The 27,380-nt window shown below is 53.1% G+C and overlaps 1 protein-coding gene across 5 annotated transcripts in view; it reads right to left on the reverse strand.

The window, feature by feature from the left end:
* Positions 1-1,482: 1,482 nt before the first annotated feature.
* The window catches only part of SH3PXD2A (SH3 and PX domains 2A), a 255,758-nt gene continuing 229,860 nt past the window's right edge, over positions 1,483-27,380 (reverse strand). For all 5 annotated transcript variants that reach the window (XM_025395727.1, XM_025395726.1, XM_025395729.1 and 2 more), the window contains 5 exons: positions 22,291-22,408; positions 17,986-18,323; positions 16,711-16,760; positions 13,153-13,272; positions 1,483-11,170 (listed from right to left, as the gene is read on the reverse strand). In XM_025395727.1, the coding sequence (XP_025251512.1) occupies positions 9,197-11,170; positions 13,153-13,272; positions 16,711-16,760; positions 17,986-18,323; positions 22,291-22,408 (2,600 nt within the window). In that variant the 3' untranslated portion in view covers positions 1,483-9,196. The remainder of the gene's footprint in view (positions 11,171-13,152; positions 13,273-16,710; positions 16,761-17,985; positions 18,324-22,290; positions 22,409-27,380) is intronic.

The following is a 27,380-nucleotide window of genomic DNA, read 5'->3' on the forward strand; positions in this document are numbered from 1 at the left end:
TGCGCAGAGCACTGGGGAAGGAGGGCCAGCGTGTGTGTGCACATGTGGGGGCAGGCTGGGGTGTGGGAGGGCTGGTGTCCTGGGTACTAGGGGAGTCATCAGGAGGTGTGGCCCTTCCCTCAGGGTTAATTGCAAGCCTCTGAGGCTTCAAGGTTGGCTGGGACAATCAGGGAAGACTCCCTGGAGTCAGGGGCTGGAGTGTGACTTGGGGCTAGAATGCCAGGTGAGCCTTGTAAATTGGGAGAGGCCACTGCATCTGTGAGGAGCAGGGTGTGGTGGGAAAGGTGCCCTGGGATTCCACGAGGAAGCTTGGCTTTCCCTTAAGGCTGAGCAGGGCTCAAATCTGTTGCTTGTGGGGGGGTGCGCAGTGCCACCTAGGGGCTAATGGGAGGATGACAAGTGGTCGACTCAGGTCATCAGGGGCTGTGCTCTGAGCTCCCCAGGAACGAGGCTTCCACCCCTCTCCCCAGGCTCAGACCCCCACATCTGGAGGGAGCTCAGCTGTGTTCCCACTGGTGGGTGCAGAGGCCTATACCAAATGGGTGGTGCCACTGAGGAGAAAAGGGAAGCCTCTGGATAGAGTCCTTTAAAGAAGTGTTCTAGGTGCGCCGAGTGAGCTGAGTGGTGGGGAAGGCTGAGGGGAGAGGGGTGGTGGGGAGGAGGCAGCCAGACTGGCCCCAAGGCCTAGGCACAGTGTTGGAATTGAGCTCGTTTGGCAGCGCCAGGCCTCAGAGGCGTGTGGGATACCTGCCTGCCCATCCTATCCCCGGGAGGATGCTCAGGCTACCCAGCCTCTGCATGGCCTTGCACAGCCATGGCCTGTTCCTACCATCAGGGCTACCCGGTCCTGCTTACTGGGGTCCAGCAGAAGCAGGAGAGGGTCGGGGGCCGTGCTAAAGGGGCAGCTAGGCCTGCTGGATGTGGGTCCTTGGCCCCAAGATCTGCATCTTTCAAAGCCTTGGCCATTGCCCAGAAAGCCTCCCAAAATGGAGAAGAGGCTGGAGGAGCTTGACCATGATTCTCAGCAAGAGTGAGAGCTGGCTCATGTCTGTAATCCCAGCACTTTGGGAGGCTGAGGCAGAAGGACTGCTCGAGCCCAGGAGCTTGAGACCAGCCCTGGCAACATAGCAAGAACCTGTCTCTACAAATAATAGAAAAATCATCTGGGCATGGTGGTGCGCCTATAGTCCCAACTACTCGGGAGGCTGAGGTGGGAGGATTGCTTGAGTCCGGGAGGTTGAGGTTTCAGTGACCTATGATCATGCTACTGCACTCCAGCCTGGGTAACAGGGTGAGACCCTGTTTAAAAAAAAAAAAAAAAAGCGAGAGCTTACCTACCTGCCCCCACCCTCCAGTGTCCTTTCTTTCAGAGGGCCCTGGGATCCTGGAGTCCACCTTGCAATTTGAGATAATGGGACATCTGCTATTCAGCTGGATGGGTTTTTTTTTGGTGACAGGGAGAATTAAGAGGTGATTCTGTTTGGTTAAAAAGGCCCAAAACTTTATTTAGTTTTCAGGGAAATATAAGATGCATGTAAACATAAACAAAATACAAAACAAAACCCAAATCTTAGTCTAGAAGCATGCCAAGACAGAGCATTTTCTGCAGACCAAAGAGTCCTGTCAAAGTGATAAGGGACACCTGGAAAGTGGCAGGCCAAGGGGCTGGTCCCTTCCCCAAGGGCACTGCATTTTTGTGATGAGATTAAAAACAAACCAACTCCACTATTAAAAATGTTAGAAACATGGAGATCGTTTAGCACCACCATTGATTCTGGAAATATTTCAGCACTCAAATTGACTGCAGTGAGTTTAATGTCCTTTCTCCAGTTTCTCTGCTGAGGAGGAAAGAAGGAAAACCTGGAGGAAGGGCTCCTCCTGACCCCACAGAGCCCACTAAGAGCTGGGAGGGGAATTCCATGAGGAATTCTCCAAGGTTCTGGAGCTCCAGAGACGTCCACCAGTCCCCACCCAGCCATGCAGTCCATATGCTCACGCTTCAGGGATTACTGAAGTCTGCCTTGCCCCGGAGTCACTTCCTGCAGACCTCTGAGTACCTGGCCGGGAAACCCATTTCCCATCCTGTGTCCTGGATTTAAAGAAAACCTGTTGCAGATAATGAGTTGTAAATTCAAGAAGGGTGGCTGTTTTGCTGTTCTCTCTCTGCAGTAAACTCATATGGGGAGTGTGCCTTGGTTATAAGGCACTGCAAAACGGCAGGGTATATCCATGGATGAATGTTCATCATACCCAGTCTAATTCATACCAGGTGGCAGGCTCAGCAAACTGAACCACCACAGGTGTCAGAGATACTTGAGAATGACCGGTACGAACAGGATGACAAAGGAGGTTGCCTTCCTCCCAGATGTGCCCAATAGAGTCTGAACCCTGGTTCTAATTTGTGGAGGTGGGTCCCTACTGTATGACCCATTGTGGTCACTGGTCTTTGAGCTATACAACTTGAGAGGCTAGCTTTGGATTGGACAGTCAAAGGGAAGTGGGCAAAACCAGCTGAGAACCGGGAGCTGGATGCATGTATTCTGGAATCAGGGCCTGCAAACTCCAAGATTGGTTTGTGGCTGGTGACTTCCCCTCTCTGCTAAGTAAATCAGTGACCATTCATTGAGAACCGATGGGGACCCAGCATGTGGCCCAATGAGTGGCAGTTTTTTTCTAGCCAGCTTCTGTGGCCAAATTTGGAGGATTTTCCAACCTGCTGTGGCTGGACCCTTGGGTGTTGAATCACTAAATTCCCTTTCTACCTGCTCTCTTCTTCCTGAAACACTCAGAGCTGACTTCTTCCTTCTTTCTAATCAACAAAGACCAAACTCCAAACCCCTTTTCAACCTTCACACAACATTTCTTTCTAGAAGACATCCTCTTCTGGAAGCCGCCTTTCCTAGTGAAGGGCAGTAGGCCCCAGCTACCCCAAACATGCACACGCTCTTCTCACCAACGTGCCTCTCACTTGCCTCTAACGTGCTCAAGCCTTTCTTTTGCTCTAAATAATTCTTCCTCCCTCCCTCCCTTTTTCTCTTTCACCTCTTGAGGTTCAGCTTATTGGCCAGGATGGAACTGGGAGCAAGGCAGGGACCTTCAGTGCAGGGATCCCCATTCTCTAAGGCCACTGAGTTCTAGGACTGCAGTAGGAGAGGGTGTTGATTGTCAAGGTTAATTGCAAACTTGAGATTTTAAAAAGACAGGATTGGGGAAGGGGGATTGCGTGCTAATCCCAACCTTATAGACAGGCTGGGATCAAGGCCTTGGAAGGTAGAGCCCTCCACCCAGTCTGTAAGCACCAGTGTGCCCACCTTATGGCCTGGGGACCCAGGTTTGCAGGAGAGAAGTTAACAGTGGGGCTGTTTTCCCCCAAAGCCGTGGGTCACACTCCTGTCTTCTCACTGGCTCTGATCATGCACCTTGGGAACCACAGAGACATGAGACTGCACCAAACAGGGATGATGATTTAGCCAGAAACTCATGAAGGTCTAGCAGAGCCCTCCACACTTCCCAGGAAGTGTTCAGTCTGGCCCTGCAGTTGGGACTAAACTGCAGGTCTTGTTGGGTGCACCAAGAGCAAGTTCTCACCCCGACCACCTGACCCACCCTCTGAAACAAGGATGAAGGGACTGGCAGCTTTTATTATAAGGGGCTTCTCATACCCATGGCATGGCTGAGGGGTGGGAGTCAGCCTGCTCGATGACACATCTGTAGGGGTGACCTAACTGAACCAACCCAGTGTTTGCATACCCAGTGGCATCTCTTTTGCACATCTTCATTTTGGAGCCTGGGATGACTGCCTAGGCCGCTTATGCTAGACCTGTTAATGCCAGTGTGAAATTTCCAACTACTTAATAAAATAACTACAAAAGAAAAAAAAAAGACACATTGCACTCTCCAGCCAGAATGATGTGTGTGAATGACACACACACTTGCTGCCAGAAGCTGTGAGTCCCTTGGGACCTGCCCATTGCCAAGGACTTGTTCAATGGAGACAGCTTTGCCTGGTTTTTTTTTTTTTCTAACCCCATGTTATTTAGTTCAAGTGGGATGTTACCAACACTTGCGTACACACACATGCATTCGTACACCACACACACACGCACACGCACACATTCTCGACACATGGCCCTCAAAAAAGTGAGGGAATCTTAATTATTTAGCAATGTGGACAGTTCTCTTCCCAGAGAGCTCTGCATTGAGATTCTCAAAGACTGAGTATCTAGATGGATATAAGCCAAGGGAGAGTCCCGCACAGGGCACAGTCCCACTCCGGGGCACAGAGATCCGTGTCTGTGCAGAAATTCACCAAATGGGGGTTGGAGCAGCAAGGATACAGTACTGGAGGTGGAGGGAACAAGCCACAGGGACGTCCCTGTCACCTTGAGGGGCAGAGCTCTGAGGCTCAAACCCAGAGGAAACTTCCCATTCTGCTGCTTTCTCTACCGGTGCTGAGGAAGGAGGCCAGATTGGTACTTGTTGTGGGAAGTTCTGTCTGCAGAGAAACTTGAATAGACCCCCGACTCTTCCTGGAGCAGAATTTGTACGGACTGTCTGGGTGCGGAGCACAGGCAGGGCTCACTCCTCAGGCTGAAGTCGCTGAGATGAATGGACAGCCCAGGCTGCCCATTGGTGTCTCACTAGGGTGTGCACGGATCAAGGTTCTCACATCCCCCCCAAGATTTGGTGACGTCTAGGCTTCGTGCCTAGAAACTGAACTGAGGGCACCCAGTTTTAGAAAGATTCAAACATTACACCAGAAGGATCACAGCTCCAAACATCAGGACACTGGGGTGAGAGAGGGCTGCTGGGAGTCATTTTTAGGCCAGGGCTGAGCAGCTAGCTGCACCACAACAGAAATCAAAACAAGGAACAGTTCCTGAGGGCCTGACTCTGCTCCAGGGCTGGGGCCCCAGAGGTCAAGGGCCCCATGCCTGAATCCCTTTCTGCTGGGTGGATCTGGCAGGGACCCCATCATCTTCCCAAGGAAGGGGGAGAGGAGAACGCTACCAGATCAAACTCCACCAACCCACCCACCTGTTCCACAGCTAGGATTCCTTCAGCAGCTCGCTCCCTGCCTCTTGCTGCCTGAGCACCACTGGTATTCCCTCCATTGTCCCCAATGAGCCTTGGCATCCATCTTGGTAATATTGCACTTTTCCTGTCTCTCAGATTGTTTCCATTTTTGATTGAGAATGCAAGGTATTTGGAGGGGGTAGGGGAAGTGAGTAACCTTAAAGAAATAATATATTAGTTAAATACAATAACAGGAAAAATAGGGGTTATTTTTATCTTTTTCCCCCTGAAAACAAAAACTACCAAACCAAGGTCTAAACTTAAATAGTCCTATACCTATTCTGCAAACACTAGTAATAGGAAAATAATGCCTGACTGAAATTCCCTTGTCTTTTTTCCTTAGATGATAAAAGTAGTAACATGCCTTGCTGGGGAAAGCAATTGATATAAATGCCTGTAAAATATGCTGCTCTAACATCTGAAAGTGATTACAATGATTCTATATAATGCCTTCGTCAAGATGGAAAATCAAGGAGGAAGAAAGAGAAACCTTTGGGGCCAGGCTGGGGGTAGACGGGGCTGAGGCCTGGCAAGACAGCCGGTCTACAGCCACTGGATGTAGGGGAAACCCACAGGGCATGGGGCACACCTGCTGCTCAGGGTTGCCCCTTTCCAGCTCTCTCTCACTGCCCCCAAAGTCCCATGGCCTGGTGAGAATAGTGAGGAGGAGAGAGGCAACACAGCCAGGCCTGCTGTCACAAAGAGGGATGAGGTGGGAGGAGATGACATTTTCCCCCCCCTGAAATACAAGAAAAAGGTCTTGAAATGGAAAGGAAAACAAAGCACCAAATGCTGCATCTTCGGGCATTATATGAACCTCAATAATGACCTCAGAAGGGCTCATTATGGTTAAAGTTGCAGTATACAGCAATACAGTGTCATTTCACATTTTCAATCGCAACTCATGGGAAACTAGGTTTGGACACTGCAGAGATTTTGTTTTTCTTTTTCCTTTTTTAGTCCGATCTGGTTTTCCTCCAGATGGGTCAGAGCCCTAGGCCCCCTCCCTCCTCTGCCTGCTGCCGGCAGTATCCTTCAGCATCACAAAGCAGCTCAGTAGCTCTAGGGAAAGGCCCTCTTGCCCTGGCTAGGGCTAGGAGTCCAGGGGCACAAGGCCTGGTATCCCCTGGCCATGTCTGAGAAGGACTGGCATGCACCCTTCTTGCTTCAAGTATTAATATTCTCTTTGGGTTTGCAGCGTTTTTGCTGTGAGTTAGGGGGTGAGGGGGCGAGGTGCGAAGACTGGGGCATGGCAATCCCTGTTCACTGCCCAAATCTACATGCTGTCACCAGGTGGCAGCATTCCCCACTTTTCCTGGATGCCTGAGCAACTCCCAGCCATCCTTGGGGCTGGATGTCACAATGTAAACATGACCACACAATAAACTATAATGGCGGTGAAGAGGAGCACGGAATTAATGTAGTGGGGAGATCTGCCATTAACTAGCTGTGGGATTTTGGAAAAGTCATTTCCTGTCCTTGGGCCGCAGTAACAGGAAGGGATGGGATAGAGTGACCTCTGAGGTCTCTTTCAGTTCTGCCTTTTAATGACTATCACTTACAGCACTGGGGATCAAGGAGAGGAGGTCCTTGGGGGAGCTGGGAGGATGTGGGGGGCAGTGCAGGTGGTGGGGAAGGGCAGGAAAGGCAGGCTTTGGGGAGCACTGTGGTCCAGTCCAACTGAGATGCTCTGTGCTCGGCAGACACGCTCTGCACTCCCTCCTGGCCTGGCTGGCGCACTAGTGACTGAACTGGCTCAGTGCAGACATCTGAGGAGCGAGGCTGCAGGGCCCTCCCCCTGGAAGATAGCTACATTGAAGGTTCTTTACCTGACAGTCACTCTACTTTTAAATTTTATTTTAAATAGTCATAAATTACTTTTTTTCTCTTAATAAATATGTGCTGTTTAAAAATGAGAAAAGTATATACTGCATCTTTAAGTAATGCACTTTGCTCTCTGGGTTTTTTCCATTCTACCTTATTTAAAGTGCATTAATTAAAAAATAATGAACCACTTCTTTATCATTATTGTTCAAATAAGTACAAATAATATTAATATGAAGACACTAAACACTACCATTAGTACTGCAATCTAGCAGATTAACTCAACATCCTGCTCTATTTAATACTGTCCAGCAGAAGAAAATAACTAATTTCAATTTTAAACAAACTCACAAAACAAAAGGAAACAAAACAGTCTCACCACAGGCCTTCAACAAAGAACACGAGCCATTTGCTCTAGCTGCCAGGTATCAGTGTATGGCGAAGGACAGGGGCTCGGGGTTGCCCAGGCAAGGCCTCTGGGATGGGGTGTGGTAGGGTAGGGGTGGGGGTGGGTTTTGAAGGCACTGAGACGCTGGGTCCCATGCTGCCCTGCCTGGGTGGGGAGTAGGGTGAGGGAGGGCCTTTCCTCTATAGAAAACACGAACCCCCAGTCCAGGGACCCTGGCAGCTGAATCGGTGGCTGTGAGGCCCGATCTGTCCAAAATCAAAGGCACGTGTGGAAATCCACTCCCAGCGAAGGGGGAGTCCTTGGGGAAGCCGGCTAGGCTTCTGGAGGGTCCCCTCTGAAATGTCAACAATTGAAAAACACAACCCAAAGGTGACAGAGGACCTGCAGGGAACTTTATTCTCTTACTTCTGTCTTCACTGGGGCACTGCCCCTCGGGAAGACCAGGTTGGCTCCTGGCACAGGGATCCTCCATCTTCTTGGGCACCTGTGGCATTGCCAGCAGGCCAGAGGGGGTGGCTGGCGGTGCTGGCTCCAGTCTGACCCAAGGGGCCAGCCGGGTCCCCTCTGCCCATAGTGGGGGCAATGGCTGCTTCTCCACGCTTCATACGTAAGGCTTCCAGCCCTGCCCAGCTGGGGAACACATGCAGAATGGCGGTCACCCAGCAGACTGGGAGCTGCCTTCTCTCCAAAAGTCTGACTCCTGAACACCCTCCTCCTTCCTGGGGAGGGTTTTTGCCCCTCTGAGGTTGTGCAGGAACCAGAAGAACAGTTTCTCTGCTTCATCATGTCTGCAACCTGGGGCTTGCCTAGCCCCCAATTTTTCTGGCAGGCGCCAAGCTCCAGCACAGTCCACACAGTGGAAACCAAATGAAACAACTTTGGCTTGTGGAGGGGGAAGAATGTGAAACAAAAACAAAAGCAAAATCACCCGCCCACAAGATACAACAGAAACCCCATCCACTACCCATCCCCTTCCCGTGTGAGGCCGACCACCCAGGCCCCCAGACAACCCCTAAAATAAGACGCAAACCAAAGGCCTGACATATAAGCCCCAAATCAACAAACCTCTCCCGAAACATGCAAAGGAACTGCCCGCCCGGAAATACCCAAAATAGTCTGTGCAGATTATGAAGAGACCGGTGGCTTCGCCCACCCTCTGTAAACTCTGGTACTGTGTCCTCCATGGGGTGCCCCGCAGAGAGCGGGCTCTCTTCTCAAGGCCAAGACAGTGACAGCTATGGAAGATGGTCCTTGCTGGCACCTGGGAACTGCTTTTTCTTCAACTAACAGTGACAGTGACCTGGCCCAGGAGCAGGCTTGAGCTCACAAGACACCCCCAAGCCCCAAAGCCAGTGGTGGCTTCTAATGTACCCACCTGTGGTATGCAGTGGCAATGCCTGGGAAACCAGCACAGTTCACAAATACAGCTTAGGACAATAGCAGGGCTACCTGGAGTGGCACGATGCCAGCAACCAAAACCGGGCCAAGCAGGGGCAAGACACTGGAGGCCCCCATGACCACGTCTTTTCTAGATCTGTAGCAAAGGCACAACTGGGGTCTCCCACATGGCCTGTCCCAAATGGCATGTAATCCATTGGTGAAGTCCCCATGGTGCACAGGGGATCTCAGCTTTCTTGGCCCTGGGTCCCAGGCCTGGGACTCCCTGGTCCATTCCCTTACTTACTCAGTGTGGGCACCCCCATCCTCTACTTTCCAGCTGTGGGATGGCTTGGACGGGGGGCATCTTTGAGGTCACCCATTCTGTAGGGTTGAATGTTGTCCACCCCCCACCCCTCCCGTTTTTTCCTTTCCCTTTTGTTCATCTCACCGCTCATCCAGTGGGCGGCCAGAGAGGCACACTGAGGCTGCAAGAACCCAGGCCCTCTGCTAGTTCTTTTTCTCAAGGTAGTTGGAAGGCACCCAGCCTTTGAAGGGCTTCACACCATCCAGGATCTGGCAGTACCACCAGCCATTAGGGTTCCTCTCCAGAACCTCCATGGACACTCCCTCCTGGAAGCCTGCTGTCTCCTCATCCCCCTCGTAGTCCGCGATAGAGACATACACGTCTTTGAGGTTATTGTGGATGAACTGAGACTTCTCAATGGGCTTGGGGCGCACGGGGGACACGGGGATGCCGTTGCGCTGGGCGGGCAGCAGGGGTGAGTCTGAACCCTGGCTGGCGGCCCGTTCGGCCAGGCGGCCCTTGGCCTCGGCAGCAGCGGAGCGAGCAGTGCTAAAGGAGGAGTTCCGTCGGACGCCTCGGAGGCCATCGGTGGCCGTGAGTGACTCATTCCTCCGCAGGGCGCAGGACAGGTTGTTGTCCTTGGGTGGTGGGGACACAAACACCGACTGGGGCCTGACCGCCACCTGCCGCACCCCGTTCCTCATCTTCACTGCTGGAGTGCCTGAGGTCTTGCCAAAGCCCCCGGGAGGTTTGGAGGGGATGGGGGGCGTGGCCTTCTTGCTCTGGTTGACGGTGTTCAGCGCTTGGACGCGCCTCTCGATCTTCTCCAGGCTGTCTGACTTGCCTTCGTTCTGCCTGCCCTTGGCGGGCACTGCGTCCAGCTCTTTGCCAGAGGGGTCAGGTTGCTCGTTCTCATCCAGCACCAAATAGTGGGAAGGAGCCCAGCCCTCCAGCTCCCCAAACCTCACGTACCACCACCCGCTCTCCTGCTTCTCTAGCACCTGCACCTCCACGCCCGCGGGGAAGCTGATCTCTGAGTCCTGGACCTTCTGGTAGGCACTGCATGTCATGTACGAGGTGGCTGGCCCTTCCCATTCCTTCTTGGTGGGACACGGGGGAGTGGTGGCCGGGAGGGTGATGAGGTCAGATGAGCCTCGCCTAGACCCCTCACCGGGAGCCTCGGAGGCCGTCTGCGGGGGTAGCTCTGAATCCTCACTCTTGGAGCCCTTGAGCCCTCCGCGGAGCTGGCCCGTGGGTCTCAGCTGGCGCCGTAAAGTGCTGATGTCCATCTTCTCTTGGCTCTGTGACTCTGCTCGGTTCAGGAACGGCTTGGGCCGGACCGATGGCTTGGCCCGGGCACAGGAGGTCAGCCCAGCACTCACATCAGCATCCTTCTTTGCCCTGACCTTGGGAGTGCCGCGGATGCCTGCGTCCGAAGCAGAGCGGGGCTTCAGGTCGCCACTGGTTTTGGACAAGGAAGAGGAGGAGGAGGAAGAGGAGGAGCAGCAAGTGGTGTTGATGGTGATGGATGAGGAAAAGGAGGCTGAGGAGTGGTTCTTCCCCAGTTCTGCCTGGGCATTCTTCTCTGCCTTGAGCTTTAGGAGTGATGATGACTTGGGGGAGGCTGATTTGGGGGAGTTTTTCCTGGCCAGGGACAGCGAGGAGCTGCCTGGGGAGTCACTGTCCCCAGAGGAGCCTCTGGCTGACAGGGTGTCCTCTGCATATGGCCGGAAGCCCTCATTCTCATAGATGGTCTCCTCTTCCAGGGCCACGTCCTCAGAAGACTCACCCACCTTGAAGCGGGCCCGCTGCAGAGAAGAGGCCGGCGAGGGCCGGTGGGGCTGGGCAGGCCGCCTCTCCCCTGAGGCTCTGTCCTCCACGGGCTCCTCGCTCAGCTCGGGCTCTGAGTCAAAGCCGAATGCAGGGATGTCATACTCAGGTTCCTCATACTTGAGCTTCCGTGGGGAGTCCTGGCTCTCACTGGCCCCCGTAGGGCCCTCCTCAGCCTCCTTGGGCTTGCTGGGGGGCGCTGGCGGGGGCACCTTGGGCCGGGTCAGCGTGCTTGTGCGGCGGCTCAGGTTGGGCTTCTTGCGCTTATCGATGTATGATGCGGGGGCCCAGCCCTCCTTCTCACCGATCTGCACGTACCACCAGCCGCCTGAGTTCTTATCAATGACCTGGGGGACGAGTGCAGACAAGCCAGTGATTTGGGAGCATCTGGGACCCTATGACATCCCAAGGTAGGAGTAATATACTTTGGCTCTGGGATAAATTATCTCCATTATACAGATAATAAACCGAGCCACTGAGTAAGTGGCCCAAGACCCAACATAGTAAATAATGCACCAGAATTCAAACCTAGGTCTCTGTCATCTCATGATTGGTGGGTTCCCGCTTGCCAAGTTCCCTCCCTGGTCCTCTACGTCTGTGTTAACAGCCAGGTTGAGCTGGCCCACTCCTCCTCCCCATAAACTGCACTCTTCTCAGTCCCTACCCTGCCAGTACACTAAGGACACGTATGAAGAAAACACTGCCCTTTGCTGCCCCTTCCCTCCTCATACCCTCGATGTTGCTAGGTCCTCCCTTGGAGGTCCTTGAAAGGGTCTCTAGGGTCAGAAGAGAATGGGAAGATGCAGATGAAGTGACCTGGGAGGTACAGGCCTGAGGCCAGAGCCTCTCTGCAGAGCCTCTCCCCAGGGTCCATCCCCTGTGGCTATTTTACTGGAATCCCACTGAAATCCCACTAGCTGAAGAGATTTCTTTGGGTTGAATGGTTTCCTGTAGGAAGGGCAGGGGGCTTTCAGTCATTTCCATGTTAGTATAAACTGGTTTAAGGAGCTTCTTCCTTAACTTTGGAGATCAACCAATGGCCAAAAGTGTGGCTGCTGGTTGTGCTGGGGTCCATTTGGACTGGGGAACATAAAGGGCACATAATTGGGGATTGTGGGACGCTCCTGGAGGAAAAGGTCCTGGGGTGGGGAAGGAGTAGTGTGAAAACACTGGCAACTTGGGAAGAGGGCCAAGGACGGAGGGAAAGGTGGAGAATGCAAAGGTCAGAAGAGACCAGTTCTCTGCATCCCCCACCAAAAGAGAAAGATTTTCTCCTTCTTTGGGTCCTACATTCTGTCCTTCACCGTGCCCCAGCCCTGCACTTACAGTTCAAGCACAGGGGGCTCTTGAGCCTGACAGTTCTGCCACATTGTGCTCTTTACAGACTCCTGGAAATCTCAGCACTGAGAATGATTTTTCTTGAAAATTTAGTTCCAAGTTCCAGGCATGTGATTTAAAACATTCACACTGGAAATGTCACCGCTTTAGAGGCAGAGACTGCCCAATGAATCTGACAGGTTCACTTGTATTAGATGGAGTTAACTCAATTACTACACAAAGCCACTCAGAGAACTGACTGAGTTACAGCTCTTCTCTGCTGCTGGGAATGCCATGCTAAGCCCCAGCCACAAAACAGTGGCATGAATGCTGGAAGACAGGCTGCGGGGAGCGTCCCAGGATCTATCACCCCATTTTGCAGAGAGAAATGCTTAAAGTTGGGGGTGGCAGATGGGAGAAGTGACTGCATCAAAGGCCAAGGGTCATGTGGTGTGGACTTGGCCAGAGCCCAGGTCCCCAGTATCTCAGTCTACCTGCCTGGTCCACATCCTCCTAACAACACTTCCTAATGGTGGGTACTGCAGGATACTGGCCCCGAGGTGTTCCTGGGAGAGAAAGCTTGTGGGACGGGCAATGCTGCCTATTCTAGACCCCTTGTAGATGACACTCCCAGTGACATTCTTGTATCCTAGGCTCTGGGAACATTTAAAACAACAAATGGGTTGGATTTTGTTTAATCCACCGTCCTGCAAGCTCATTTGACCACAGAAGCCCTTTGTTTCAAGGCCCCCTGTCACAAGCTCCTGCACATGCTCTGGGAAATGTTGCTGTGAGACAAGCCCTATGAGCTCAGGGTGGAGCGTGAGAGCTGGGATCTAGTCCAGGCCGTGGCACTGGCCAGCGCCAGGCAGATGCTCATCTTTGTGGGGCTCGTTTCTGTACCTTTTCTGCCTGCCCTTCAGGAATCTTACTAGCAAGGCCTAAAATGGGAAATGCAGTAGGTCTTCCACCATGATGAGTAAAACCCTCAGCCTCATGGCCCGAGGCTTACCTCTGCCTTCTGTCCACCTCGAAAGCTGATGCCATCAGAAATGCACGACTGGAATTCAGCAATGGTGTAGTACTCCACCTCAACAGAAGGGGGCTCTGGTGGCTTTGGCAGTTGGAACCCCTAAGGTTAAGGAACACACAGTGGGCAAAACCCGCCCAAATCAGAAGAGTAACATGGCCAAGGGTTGGTCGCCACTCAGTCCCAGGGGGTGCGGATGGCTGTTTACACCAGCTGGACAGCAGCTGGCCTGAGTACGTATCTATCACCGGAGTCTCAGGGTATATATCGCCAGGGGACTGCTCTGATGAGGCTTTCTAATAATACTCAGGATTCATGGGAGACTTGTCTGAGCTATGAAAATGCTCACATTACTATTACTACTATTGTTATTGTCATCATCATCATTATTACTCTGAGACAGGTGTCTTGCTTTGGGACCCAGGCTAGAGTGCAGTGGAGTAATCAGAGCTCACTGCAGCCTCCGTCTCCTGGGCTCAAGTGATCCTCCCACCTCAGCCTCCCCAGTAGCTGGGACTACAGGCACACACCACCACACCTGGTTAATTTTAATTTTTTTTCTTTTTTTTGGTAGAGATAGGCTCTCTCAGGATCTGGAAGAATTTGCTAAAAAAAGAAAAGAAAAGAAAAGAAAAAGAAGTAGAGACAGGGTTTTGCAATATTGCTTAGGCTGCTCTCAAACTCCTGGGCTCAAGCAATCCTCCTTGAGGATTACAGGCATAAGCCACTGTGCCCAGCACAAAATGCTCATTATTAATACAGTAATTTCTAATCTTACTTCTCTGGAGGTCAAGTTTTCAGATGCCTCAATAGCTGAATCTCAAAATGAGAACTAAAAAGCAAGAAATCTGTAATCATAGTGCTTTGGGAAGCCCAGGTGGGAGCACTGCTTGAGGCCAGGAGTTTGAGATCAGCCTGGGCAAACAGTGAGACCCCATTTCTACCACACACACACACACACACACACACAAATTAGGTGGACATGGTGTTATGCACCTGTGGTCGCAGCTACTTGGGGAGGCTGAGGCGGGAAGAGAGCGTGAGCCCAGGAGTTCGAGGCTGCAGTGAGCTATGAACCACTGCACTCCAGCCTGAGTGACAGAGTGAGACACTGTCTCAGAAAAAAAAAAAAACAAAGCAGAGAAATCATTCTAACAAAGCCCTTGCACACTGCCCAGTGGGAGAGGAAGGAAAGCCACTGTTCTGGAGTCTAGGGGCGAGGACTGCAGGGGGGACTTCTGGCAGCACAGGCAAGGCAATGGAGCACAACTGGTCTCTAGTCTGGGGGGGTGTGTAAGGAGGCAGTGCGGTTGGGTGAGCAAAGTCTTTAGCTGGTCATCATGACAAGGCCAGATAGGCAGGTAAGCACTAAATAAAACTCGCAATATTCTGTGGGCAGGGTATAACTCACTGGAGATCCTCAATGCTTTTCAGACACTGGCACAGCAGCATCTAAGCATGACATTCAAGGACATTTAGAAGCTGGCCTTGGCCCATGGTTTTTGAGCCTCCCCCATTCATTTAACAATGAATGTTAGTTGTGCGTCTACTGGGTGCCAGACACTGGTCTAAGGCACCGAGCACTCACTAGGAAACTGAATGGACAACCCCTTGCCCTTGTGGATTGTACACTTTTGCTTCAATGGTCTTCTCTCTACTCTGCTAAAATATACTTTGTACACCGCTATTTATGTCCTCCCTCATGCAAAGGAATTCAAATAAAGCAATTGAGAAAAAAAGGTGGGAGGGATGACGGGACAGGAAGAAGCTTGGTGTAGCAGGAAGACCTGGAAAGACCTCAACCTTGGGGCTGGACTCCAATCACAGCAATTTACCAGCTGTGTGGCCCTGGGCAAAGCCCTTGATCTCTCTGAACTTCAGTTCTCTCATCTGTAAAATGGAACTAATGCCAGCATCCTGAAGAGGATCCCTGAAATAACATACATCACTTTGGGCCCAAAGAGGGGCATAGGGAGAGCTCAATAAATAAAGCTGGAGCTCAGCCCTCCTTCTGAACTTCTCCTCTTCTTCCCAGCCTTCCTCATCCTTCAAGGCTCTGCATGTCCTAACCCCACCAGTTGAAACTGAGCTGGGTCAGAGTGAGTGAGGTGTGGGAGGAAGCTGGTTTTGAGGGATTGAGTGAGAATCTGCCACCTTTCACGGCCCCAGGGCCTGGCTGTGCAGCCGTGCATGTGAGCAGACACAGCCCAGGCTCAGCCCAGAACACATCTCTGGCCAGGTGGGATGCAGCTGGGCCTAACTGGAAACAGCAGCCCTGCCTCAGCAATCCCCGCATTTGGTAAGTGTGGAAGGAATTACCCCATTCTTGCCAAAATCAAGTCTGCCTGAAAATAATTAGCCGTGGCTAGAAGAGATGGTCGGGAGGGAGAATTCAGTGTCTGGGTTTCCTCTGAGAACTCAGGAGGAAAAAGAGAAACTCCACTGGGGTCCACGGCCAGGGCAAGGAAGGTCTCATCTCCAGGGATGAAATCTTTAAAAACCATATTTTTATGGAGGGCCCACTCTTCCATAGACTGGTGCCATCCCCCCTAGCCAGGGCTGATATCACTGACCACAGGAACTCTTGGTGCTGAGCCCAAATGTGACTTCAGAATCCTCCTTAACCCAGTGCACCAGGTAGTACTACCAAGCAGGCAAGAGCTGACATAGGAAATGGAAACCCGTGTGCTAGCCCGCCACATACATCATCTCATTTCATCCTTGCAACAGCCCTAAGAGATGGCTAGTACTATCCCATCTGATAAATAAGGGCACTGAAGCTTGTAGAGGGCAAGTGGCTTACCTGCAGTCTCTCTGCCTCTAAGTGTCAGAAGTGGAATCCGAATCCATGCCTGGCACTTGAAGACCCACTCTTTCCACTACATCCCACTGCGCCTACTAACAGTTCTTTGTTCCAGGGCTCTTGGCCTGCCACCAGCATCGCAGGCACCTCAAGCCCTGGCCCCTGATGCCTATCTGCCTGCCCGAGGGTCTGGACACCAGGAAACCCCACCCACATGAGCCAGGGACCCTGGCAATGTTAACCTCTTGAAGCTGGGGCATGAGCCAGTCCTTGCAACTCACACTCCTCCCTGGAAGATGTTCACTGATCTGCCCTCTGCCCTCCCAGACTCTGCCATCCACCACCTCCACTGGGCATTCCTGACCAAGGAAAGCTGAAAGGCTTCCAGGCTAGCATGGACAGCAGCCCCATTTCCAGCCCCTGGCAATGCCCTGGCTGGACACTTTTGCCGGGCAGTCTAAATGTTTATGTCTGCCAATGCAGTGGCTGGGATGGATTTATTTAGCTTTGGAGTGCAGTGTGTTTCCGATTATAAACTGTCCAGCCAGGCCCCCAGGAAGACTGGGATCTGCAGGCTTCCCTCCCTGCCCCCAGCCCCACAAAACTAGAAGCCCCAGCAGGGCCCTGGAAAACCCCTGGATCAAGAGGCTCTGCAGCAAGATAGCCAATTGATCGGGCGGCTATAAGTGCATCCACAGAAAAGGAAGGAAAAGGGAGAAGAAATTCCGTGCGCATACCAGGCTGGATTCTCTGCGTGGTGGAGGTCTTGTCCGTAGGTTCGGGGAGCCTAAAGGAAGAGACATGGCTTCAGAAATCCCAGTCAGACGATGGGCAACAGTGCCCATACCTGCCTTCCCTAGGTGAAACTAACTCCTGATCCTTCAAGTTCATGCTTTTGCTCAGCCTTCATGAAGGCTTGACGCTCTAAGTCACTGTGGGCACTGTAGTTGGGCTTCTTCAAGGGGAAACTATAGACCTTTATCTTGGCTGTGCTTCCAGGGGATCTATGAACCCTCTAAAATTATGTGCGCTTTTCAAAATGTGCAGCTATATGGGCATTTTTCAGGGTAACGGGTGTATAGATTTATCAGATTTTCAAAGTTAGAAGCAGAGACCATGTCTATTTTTTGCTTACTATTAAATCCGTAGAAGCTAGCACAATGCCAGGCAAGAGGAGGTGCCCAATAACTGTTTCCCAGCTGTTCCCTAAAAGATTTCAGGCACGAGAGCTAACTTAACCCAGTGGGGCTAAACTAAAGAAATAGCTTTCCTCCAGATTTTAAGAATGGCTGGACACAAACAAAAGCTAGGCTCCTATAACACAGAAGTTTTAAGCCTCAACAAAAGGCATTGTTGGGCCAGAGATGGAGGGTGCCAGACTGCCCAGAGTCTCCTGTAGAAATGAAGGTGATTCTTGAATAATGCCCTGTTGAAACTGCCTGTGCAGAGTGGTAAAGCCTTAGCTCCTAGGTCTTTTAGGTTTCCAGTAACCAGTGGAAAGTCACAGGAAAGGAGCTGCTAAGGCCCAGAAAGACGTTTCTCTACAGACTGTCACTCTGTAGGGCAGCCCTGCATATAGCACCCACATTCAATAGCTCAGGGAAATGTGTTTTTCTGATTTTTTAAAAAAGTCAACTACACATCATCTATCTTGATTTATAAAGCCTTTACCATAAGGAAAAAAAAGCATTTCTTGCTCTTGGAACGCATGTATCTGCAGAGTGACCATTGCTGGCTCTCCACTAGAGAAGGAGGGAACGCTACCACCTACATCCTCATGTGATCTAGCTTCCGTGGAGCACCTGGGAGCAGTTGAGTCATCATACTCCTCTGTCTTCTCCACTCCTGTGATCAGCATGACACAAGTTGACAGAGTGAGGGTCAAAGGCCAGTCTGTAGCCCAGGAGGAAAACGCCATGGGGGTCCTATGCACCCCCCCTGGCTTTCATGCACCCATGCCCATTCTCTAAGGAGCTTTGCAGTGAGGACCTAGAGGTCAGCGAAGTTCTTACTGATCTGGGCCCGCTGAGGGGCAATCCTGGCCACAGCTGGAGAGCCCTGGGCCAGCCTGGAGACAGTCCTGTCAGGAACGCCCACGGCGCTGCCATTGGAGGCATTGCAGAGGATGGGCAGGCTGATCTCCTTCTTGGTGATGGGGGCCTCGTGGCCCTCGCCTTCAGCTGGTGGAGTTTCTTTGTCCCCAGACGCCTTCTTGTTCAGTAGGTTGCTGATCTCCATGATGTTCCCGATGATCTCCACTGGGCCGGCTAGGTTCTTCTTCCGGGTTGGGAGGTCATCCTTGGCCTTCTTCAGGTAGGATGCTGGCGCCCAGCCCTCTTTGCCCAGGTATCTGTGGGAAGGAGCGGATGTGCTATTGTTAGAGCACTCTGACCTCACACGCCACTTCCAGGCCCTAGGATCCATCTGGCCTTGCCCAGTGGAGCCTTCCCTACCATGTTCTGCAAGGCTTGGCAATCCCACTACTCTGGAGAGAAATGACACCGAGGGTAGGTGGAAAAGACACCCAGAACACCAATTCCCATTGCCCCCCCCCCCCGCCCCCACCCACCATGCTCCTTTTTCTTTGCCTGATCCCTCTTGGGGTGGGCTCTCACTCTCTGCAAAGTCAGGCAAATGTGGGAGCTTGGGATCAGATTTATCAACTTTTGGGTTGCCCAAAGGAGGATTTCATAATGGCCTGCTACTTCCCAGTCAGTTGAGGATAATTGGAAAGATAAGAAATGAGAAGGTGCGGATGTGGTAAGTAGAGTTAAATGGCCTGTAGGAAGGGGAGGTATTAGAGAGGGAATTGACTCTAGAAGGTGAGAGTCAGGCAGTCTGAGTTCTAGTCTATGGTACCTTGCACAAGTCCCTTCCCTGGAGCTCAGTTTATGTCTCTTCTGCAAGATGCAGGGATAGAGTCGCTGCTAAAAGTGTACCCAGAAGGACAGACACGTTGAGATCACCTAAGATGTCTCCAACATCTTAGTTGGAATGGCTCCTCCATGCCAGATGACTGAATGGGAAAGCTGTGATGCCACTGCAGGGAGAGTAGGTGGATCCTCTATAGACTGTCACAGACCAAGTTCACAAACCAGGCTAAACTTACTGTAGTGGAACAAGGATGCATTGTTCAATAAGTGATTTGGGGCTAGGCGAGGCGGCTCACACCTGTAATTACAGCACTTTGGGAAGCTGAGGCAGGAGGACTGCTTAAGGCCAGCCTGGGCTACATAGCAAGACCTCATCTCTACCAAAAAAAAATTTAAAAAAAAAATTAACTGGGTGTGATGGCACATACCTGTAGTTCCAGGTACTCAGAAGGCTAAGGTGGGAGGATTGCTTGAGCCCAGGAGTTTGAGGCTACAGTGAGCTATGATCATGCCACTGCACTCCACTCTGGGAGATGGAGTGAGACTATCTCCAAAAATGTAATAAGTGATTTGGGGAAAACTGATGACCCAGTTAGGAAAAACAAGTAAGACAGACACTGGCTTTATACCATATAGCAGAATAAAAAAATATAAGATTGACATAATGTTGGGGGTTGAGAAAGTCTACGTGGGGCTCCAAAAGCAGAAACCGTAAGTGAAAAGACAAAAGCACATGACTAGATAAAACTAAAACCAAAGCAAAACAAAAACAAAACAAAAGGAAACAAAACCAAAAGCTCATAAACAAAGGCAAAAGGCAAATGATAGGGCTGACTTAATTTCTGGTGATTCGATGACTTCTGAAAACAAGCTTTTCCTTTTTTCCTCGTGGTGTTGAGTTTTCACCCAAACCCATGGGGACTTCACTTCCTGGTCCAGTAGTCGCTGACCAGTGCCCCCAAGTCTGGGTTGCAATGTCCCCGTCTGCTCTCTGGGATACATCTGGCTCTTTGGAATGGCTCCTCCACACCAGATGTCTGAAACTCCCCCCGCCCCGTCTTCCTGATCTGACCTTGTTCTTGGGCACTCTTTAGGTGGGAGAAAAGGAATATGAAAGCTGAAGTTTTGCGAGAAAGCTCAGGTAGGAGGTGGCTTCTTATGTTCATGTCACAGAAACATGCAGGCAGGCTGAGCCCAGCTCGCCTCCCCAGGGATTGGGAGGCAGATGTGAGTTAACACATGGGTGGGAGTCAGGGGCCTGTCTTGGCTCCCTGATGCAATGGGTGCAAACAGAAGCACAGAATTTTAAGAGTGGATGGCAGCAATGAGTAAAAATACCTAATCTTCATGTGAGCCAACAACTACGGCTCAGAAAAGCAAGGGGGTCACATAGTGAGCGCTTAGCAGCATCTGGCCCAGAGCCTGGTGCTCTTGCATCTCAGAGAAGAGACAAAGATGAGCCCACTGGCCCTCACTGACGGTTTTTCTACATCGACACTGTAGAGCTATGGGGAGAGGGGGCTCATGGAGGTGAAGGTCAGGCCTGCTTAGGGCCCCGAGTGCTCCTATTTGTGTTCCTTCAGTGCTATATGGGTAAAATTAGATTCCAGGAGGAGAAACGCGAGGGAATCAGGAGTGGCTGTGTGTGTCTGGGTCCAGCTCTGCTCACATCTGCTTTCCAGCTCTGGAGAATGAAATGACTCCAGCGGGAAGCAAGCTGGAAAGGGCATGATGGAGAGAGTGCAAGTGTGTGTGTGTGTGTGTGTGTGTGTGTGTGTAGGGGTGGGGGGAGAAGAAAGACAGGAAATGAGGATCAACGTAGAGCCTGGAATGTTGGGAAATGGCATATTTAAGGGGGTGTCTGGCAGCCTTTTTAAGGTGGAATCTTTTCAGCCGGGTTTTCTCTGTCTGAGCTCCTGCTGGCTGTAAGACTAGGCCATGGGGACAGGAGCGGACTAGAAGCAGCTCAGAGTGACTCTGTTGGTCATTTTAGAAAACTAAAACATAATAATAAAGCAGCCTTGTAGATAAGCTCCAGGCAAGTGAGCTAGGCCACTAGCCTGCCGGAATGTTTCCTGACTTTCCCATGTCAGACTCATGGCTGCTGGATTATTGGGTTGGCTCTAGTTTCCATTGCTCAGAGAACATAAAAGTCTAGGGGCAGTGGCTTTGGACAACACACGTCCAGATGCACAGTCCCATCCTGCCCAATGGGACAGAAAGGGACATATCAGCCCTCCTGACTGATATGCACTAGGGCTCCAGGGTGGGGTGGGGTGGGGGCAGGGTAGGGGTGGGGGGTGCGGTGCATGCCATGGAGCCGTGTTCCATCAGGTCAGACTAAGGTGCAATCTCCGCATGGCCAGTGACCTCAGTATGGACTAGCCTTTAATGCCATCATGTTGTGCCATGTTCTCAGCAACTGTCCCATGAGTACTCGCATCGCCTGGGGCACATTGGTGCCACTGCACAATCCTGTCCCCTCTGTGGGAGACCACCTAGAATGCATGTCCCGCCCACAGTGGGTCTGGGGGCCCCAGAGCCCATGGATATAGGACTATCCCTGTCAGCTGGGTAACTGGCAGAGAAGAGAGAAGGTGGGCAAAGTCATCACAGTGGAGCCAGTTCCAAGGACACCAAAAGCACTTCCCGAGATCGAGTCTGGAGCATTTCCTGAGAGCAGGGGTCCTGGAAGGGCAGGTCTTGGCTAGGTAATGGTGAGTGAAACCCACGGGATTGTTTGCTTCCAGAAAGTCAGGAAAGACCCCACTTCCCTACCCACACCATTCAATAGGATTCTAGGCTGAGAACTGTGATTAGGCCTGGGAGAGGAAGGGGCAAGAGAAGGAAGAAGCCTCTGATGGCCTGAGCCGAGGCCTGACTTCTGCTCCAGCCCTTGCAACCAGCCCTGCAGATTGGACAGCCAGTCCCCATCCACCAGGGACATGGCTGCAAGAGGCCTGCATCTGCGCCCGCCCCCGCCCCCGCCCCCAGCCCACCTCCCTGAGTGCTGAGCCTGGGCAGCAGAGGTTGCCTGCTGGGACTTCAGCAAGGCCTGCGGACGCCAGTGCTCCAGGCAGCCCTAGCTGTGGAGCAGGCCAGGCAGCCAAGGCCGGACACACAAAACCAAATTCAGATGTGCTGAACTCTCTTGGCAGATACGTGGGAAGGGATTGCACCACAGCCTGCAAGCTGAGCCGGGGCCTCTGTGCCCCGCTGGCTGTGACTCAAGCTCTGCTTTACGCGTCCCAGGAGAAAATTTGCGAGATGAGCACTCTCTGGTTGAGCTGTTCAGCTGTGCAGAGGTGCAGCAGCCCAGCCCTGTGCCGTGGGCACAAAGCTGTCAGTATCTACCTGCCATCAGGTGGCTGCGGCCACTTTGCACTCTGCCCAGGGCCCAGGTGGGCGAGAGGCATCTCGTTCATACATGTAAGGGTTCCCTACCTGATATACCACCAGCCTTCCAGATTCTTCCGGATCACCTCCACTGTGACGCCCTTCTCAAAGCCAATCTCGTCCTTGCTTTGGCTAGTGTAAGGCTGCACGGTGACATACTTCTCCTCTGGGGGTGGGAGCAAGAAAGCAAGATTATTTGAGGTCAGGGTGCAGGTCCTGCTTCCTGTCCCCTCCTTCTGCCCTGGCCTGGCCTTTGTTCAGCTGCTTGCCAAGAAGGTGCACTAGGTCGGCTCTGGCTTCTCCAGGGGAGGGAAGGACCAGGCCCCAGAGGTAGCAGCAGGGAGACCATGGGAGCAGGGGTCACTGCTGCTCCCAGTGTGTGCCAAAGCCAGCCAGGACCCAGGTTGTCAGGCAAGGCCCTGGGAGTGGGGAGTCGGCTCTCCCAGCCTGATAATGGCAGCCAGGCTGCCGGGACCTTGAAGTCCACAGGGCTACAGAAGCTTGCTGGGCCGAGGGCAGGATTAGGAGAAGCTGGCTCCTCATGAGGTGTCCCTGCATGCCTTGAGGCCCCATGGCATACTGCCTCCCCTCAAAATGTGCCGTTTCCATCTGTGTCCCAGACGAACTCTCGTATCCCTGCCCCCAGCTCAACCTCTTGCATCCCTCCTCTGTCTGACCTTCAGACGCTTTAGGGACACCTTGGTGGAGCCTTCCCTGAGCACCCAGTTCATCCATTAACACCTGGTCATGTCATCTCCCAAGAGGAGTCCATGGAACCCAAGTCTCATGGGAGCAGTTTTATGTGTTTTGTTAAGACAAGGGTTCATGGCCAAATGAGCATGGAAACACCAAGCACAGCACAATCAGGTAGCACCCTGGGGCCGTTATTGGGCCAGTGCGCCCAACCGGCTTCTGCAGGAGAACATGCTGTGCCAACCACACAGCCGAGGCCCAGCCCCTCTGGAGGGCAGCCTGCTCTATTTTCAAGGATGTCACTTCAGGGCCTTGCCCAAGGTCTTCCCTAGGCACTGGGAAAGAAGTGCCTTGTAGACTCTCAGGAAGGCTTGGGAGGACAGGTGTTGGGAGAATGGGGTACCATGGTGCCTCCCCTGGTTTTTCTCAGCCTCTCTCCTGGCAGGAGGCCTGGGTGCCTCCCGTTTGGGTCCTTGATCAGGCTTCCAGGAGGGTGTTTCTTCCATGCCTGCTGGGGTCCAGCTCTCCCTGTCCCAGGAGGCCCCTGATAGGTAGACCCCACAGCTGAGTACTCCCTGCCTCTGCTCCTAGCTGGCTGCCTAGAGTCCCTGCCTCCTGGCTGAGACACTCCGGAGAGGACTGCTCGGGGTGGAACACTCCCCACCTCCTCCTCTGGGGGAACAGGAGCTCAGACAGGAGGAGGAAGTGGCAGTCTGGCCATGCCCTTCCGGAGGGTCACCCTGGGCCAATGTTGTCCTCTGTAGTGTGGGTGCTCCCTAGGGGCTGAGACAGTGCCTGGCAGACAGCGAGAGACTGTTGACTGCATCACGACCAGGCAAGGCTGAGCAAGGGTGCTGATGGGAAGCGCTGTGAGCTCAAAACAGCAGGATGCTGGCGCAGACTACTGGCCTCTGGTCTCTGGGACACCCGCCCCTCCTGGCTCCCAGCTGTGACAGCCACCCCCTGGGCTCCTTGGCTGGACACCGACAGGCAGCCTGCCTAGGACTGGTGGCCGTGGGGTGGGGAGGCAGCTGCCACCCCAACCCCCAGTTGTGGGAGGGCCATCTGTCCACTCTCCCCTGGATTATCGGGGTCCTGTCTGCAGCCCTGTGCTGAGCTGAGATAGCAGCTCCCTTTGGGGGTGGTTGTGGCTGCCCTGCTGGGCTGTGAGGACAGAACAGATGGGCCACTAGCCAAATTCAAACGGCTGCCCAAAAGCAGAAGGAGGGTGATGACCCATGGGAGCCGGCAGGATTTTTCAGCACGCTCTTCTCTGCTGCAGAACTTGGTCAGCATCGACTCAGGGAGGGCCTTACTCCTGGAGGCTTTCAGATTCCAACCCAGCCATGCTTCGAACTGCTGCCAAGGCGGCCTGAGAACCCTGCCCAGCCAGATTCTGACTCGGCCCTTTGAGAAGTTCAGGGCCCCACAGTCCAACTCTCTCCGCTCTCCTGCCTGCTCCTGGTTCTGCTCCATTTTCCAGTGAGGCATGGCAAATCCCGGCCCAGCAGCGGCCAGAGGGGCAGCGCCAGGCTTCAGGAATCCAGGATTCTGAGGTTAGGATGAGGCGAGGCCTGGGCTCCACATTTTGCCTTTGTTCAGCTGGGCTATTTTTAAAAGCCTGTGGTTCGAGCAGGAAGCCATCATTAAGGTTTTCCTAGGCAAGGTTGCATTTGCAGGGAAAAATGACAGCCCTTCTCATGGGAAGATCAGAGGCGCCCTGCCCTGCCTCATGGCAGAGAACAGGGTCTAGACCATCACGCGGGCTCAGCCTCCTGGGCCACCAGGGCCCAACCCCAGTCTTCATAGCCTCCTGGGGTGCGTGGAAGACAGAATCCCGTGGGCCATGTAAGCTCAGGCTTTCTCCTGAGCTCTTGTGGGTGGGAGCAGAACCAGGGATATCAGTGCTGGCTGGTAAAGTTGAGCTGCTCCTGCAAAAGGTTCTTGGGGGCTCTGGGGCTGCAGCAACCACAGATGTCCAGGAGTTCATGTGCTGCTGGTGAGAGCTCCTGGATGGGAGGCTCGTCCAGCCTGGGTCACTGCACAGGTTGCAGGGATGAGAACCCAGAGCCCTCTTCCCTGGCAGGGCTAGGCAGGCAGACCAGGTCTTCCCAGCTCCTTTCCACCCAGTTGGCTCAGATGGCAGAGGCATGGACTTTCCATGTGGACATGGGCCTTGTGGGTCTCAGGCCTTCCAACTCACAGGTGTCCCAAGAGAGAGAGACTTGCTTGGGCCACAAATCCCATCTGGGGCTGCCAGACAAGAGAAGGCCCTCAGCGGGCAGCAGTGTGATTCAGGGTGGTCAGGGGCTCAGGAAGAGATTTCCCGTTAGAAATGGGGTTGAGGGAAGGGAGGCTGTGAGCTCCAGTGGGATCCTCAGGGCTTCTGGGAAGCACTGGGGCCGTGGGCACTCTGACCACGCCACCAGGAGACGGTGGCAGCCTGCCCTGGGGAGGGCTAGCCAGGCGGTCAGCCGGGTGGGTGAGGGGGACAGGCCTGCTTTGGTTTTGGAGGCAGGGGCTGGATGCCCTGCAGTTTCCAAACCACAGAAGCCTCCTCTTCCCCAACACTTTCCCCTCTGTCAGCAGTCTCCCCACTCCCCTCCTGCCCCCACGACTTACCCAACCCCACTGAGAGAGGCCTTTTGGTTCCAAGGGCCTGGCTGGCTGAGGGAATGGGGAGCGGAGGCTGTGGGGAAGCTCCGCTTTTCTCTTGTCTAGCTCCTCCACAACCTGCAGCCTGCTTCCCCCACCAGCTCTGCTGTTTGCAGCAAGCGTCTCCAAGCCAACTCTCTGCAAGTTTTTCTTGGCTGCCTGGTTTAACTTAGCCCATCAGGCTGAGGCTGGGAAATTATGTTGTTTAGGTCTCTTATTTAAGAGAGAGAAAGAGAGAGAGCAAGAGCTGGGGGCTTATATTTGCTTAGGTATGGGTGACCAAGAATTAGGCATTTCATTGCATATTTGTGTCTCCACATATCACTGTATGCCTGTGACTGGGCTATATGTGGTGCAAGGCGTTGTGTGTATGAAGCTGTATGTGTCCTTGTGCGTGTTGCTGTGGAGGTACGTGTGGCGTATGTGTGTATGTTGTGTATATGTGTGTGTGTGATGGTTTTGTGACTGTGTATGATGCATTTGTGACTGTATAAACAGAAGACACATGGCACGGTGTATGCGCGGCTGCATAACTGGAGTTGTGTATGTGTACTGTGAGTGGCTGTGTGCCTGGGACTGTGGATATATGGGTATCAGGGAGGCTGGATGTGACAGGGCGTACAGTCATATCTGTGGCCATGAGGGCTGTGCATGTCTGTGGGGTTGTGGAGATGGTCGTGTTTGGGGCTCAGTGTGCAAGGGTGTTTGGAGCCAAACCTTCATCCCTGCTGCGCATTTCCAGACCTACGTCCCACTCTCTTTTGCCGCCAAGGCTTGAGCTACGTCCTAGCTTTAGCGTGGCCTCCACTCTATGTCCGGCCTGTTCTTGCTCTTTCTACAACTTGGCCCCCAGCCCTGTGTCAGCTTACTGGGTCCGGCCCAGGCCCTGCCCTCAGGACAAGCTGGACTCCTCATGGCCAGTGCTCTGTGCCTGACGCTGAGCCAGCCATAGGCTGTAACCACCTTGTCCAGGCTTCCTGCTGCCTTGGGCCTGGGGCAGACACCAAAACATGCTCTTACGGTCATTTAGAACCAAGCTGTGAGGGTGGGGGACACTGGGTGTCCCCGCTTCCAGAAAGGCCAATGTTTATGACATACCCCTCTCTGTGCCGTCACTGTGAGAAGCACACACACCCTGCTCCATGTGGGGCTGGCCAAGCCCTGGCCCAGGGGCTCTGCAGATGTTTAGGGGTTTGATCAGCGGCCCAGCCCTGGGGGTTTGTTCCACTCCCTTACCTCCCAAGTTCCTGGATGCTAGAAAGATCCTGGGTGAGAAAGCTCTAAACCCACAAACATCTGATCAGCCCATGTGCCAGGTCTGGGGGGCTCCCTGGACTCCCCCGGATCAGGCCCCTCCTGAAGCCCAGCAGTTACTGCTCCTGGCTGGACCTGACCCTCAGCAGAGCCTGTTGGGCTGCACCCTGGTACCAGGCTGGGTCTGGCTTTGCTCCCTTTCTAGTTTCCGTGGAGCTGGCGGGAGGAGCGTGAATGTGAGCCGGTCCTTCTTTCTGCTTTGTTTCCAAGCAACTGATAGAAGAACTTTGGCTGAGGGAGCCTTTTCTCAGAGGACAGGGGCCATGAAGGATGGGGGAGTGGGATGGCCCAAACAGGGCTAGACATGCTTAGCTCCTTTAATCTGCAGCTTCCAGGGCCAATGTGGCCTTTCTTAAAGACTTGAGACCCCCTTGTCCCCCTCCTCAAGCCCCTGTACCTTTTCAGGGAACCCACAACTGTGTTCCATGACCCTCATACCCAGGATGTTGACAAAAGCCAGAGCCACCCCCAGTGCC

Source organism: Theropithecus gelada, chromosome 9, assembly GCF_003255815.1.
Source record: "Theropithecus gelada isolate Dixy chromosome 9, Tgel_1.0, whole genome shotgun sequence".
In the NCBI taxonomy this organism is placed as follows: Eukaryota; Metazoa; Chordata; class Mammalia; order Primates; family Cercopithecidae; genus Theropithecus; species Theropithecus gelada.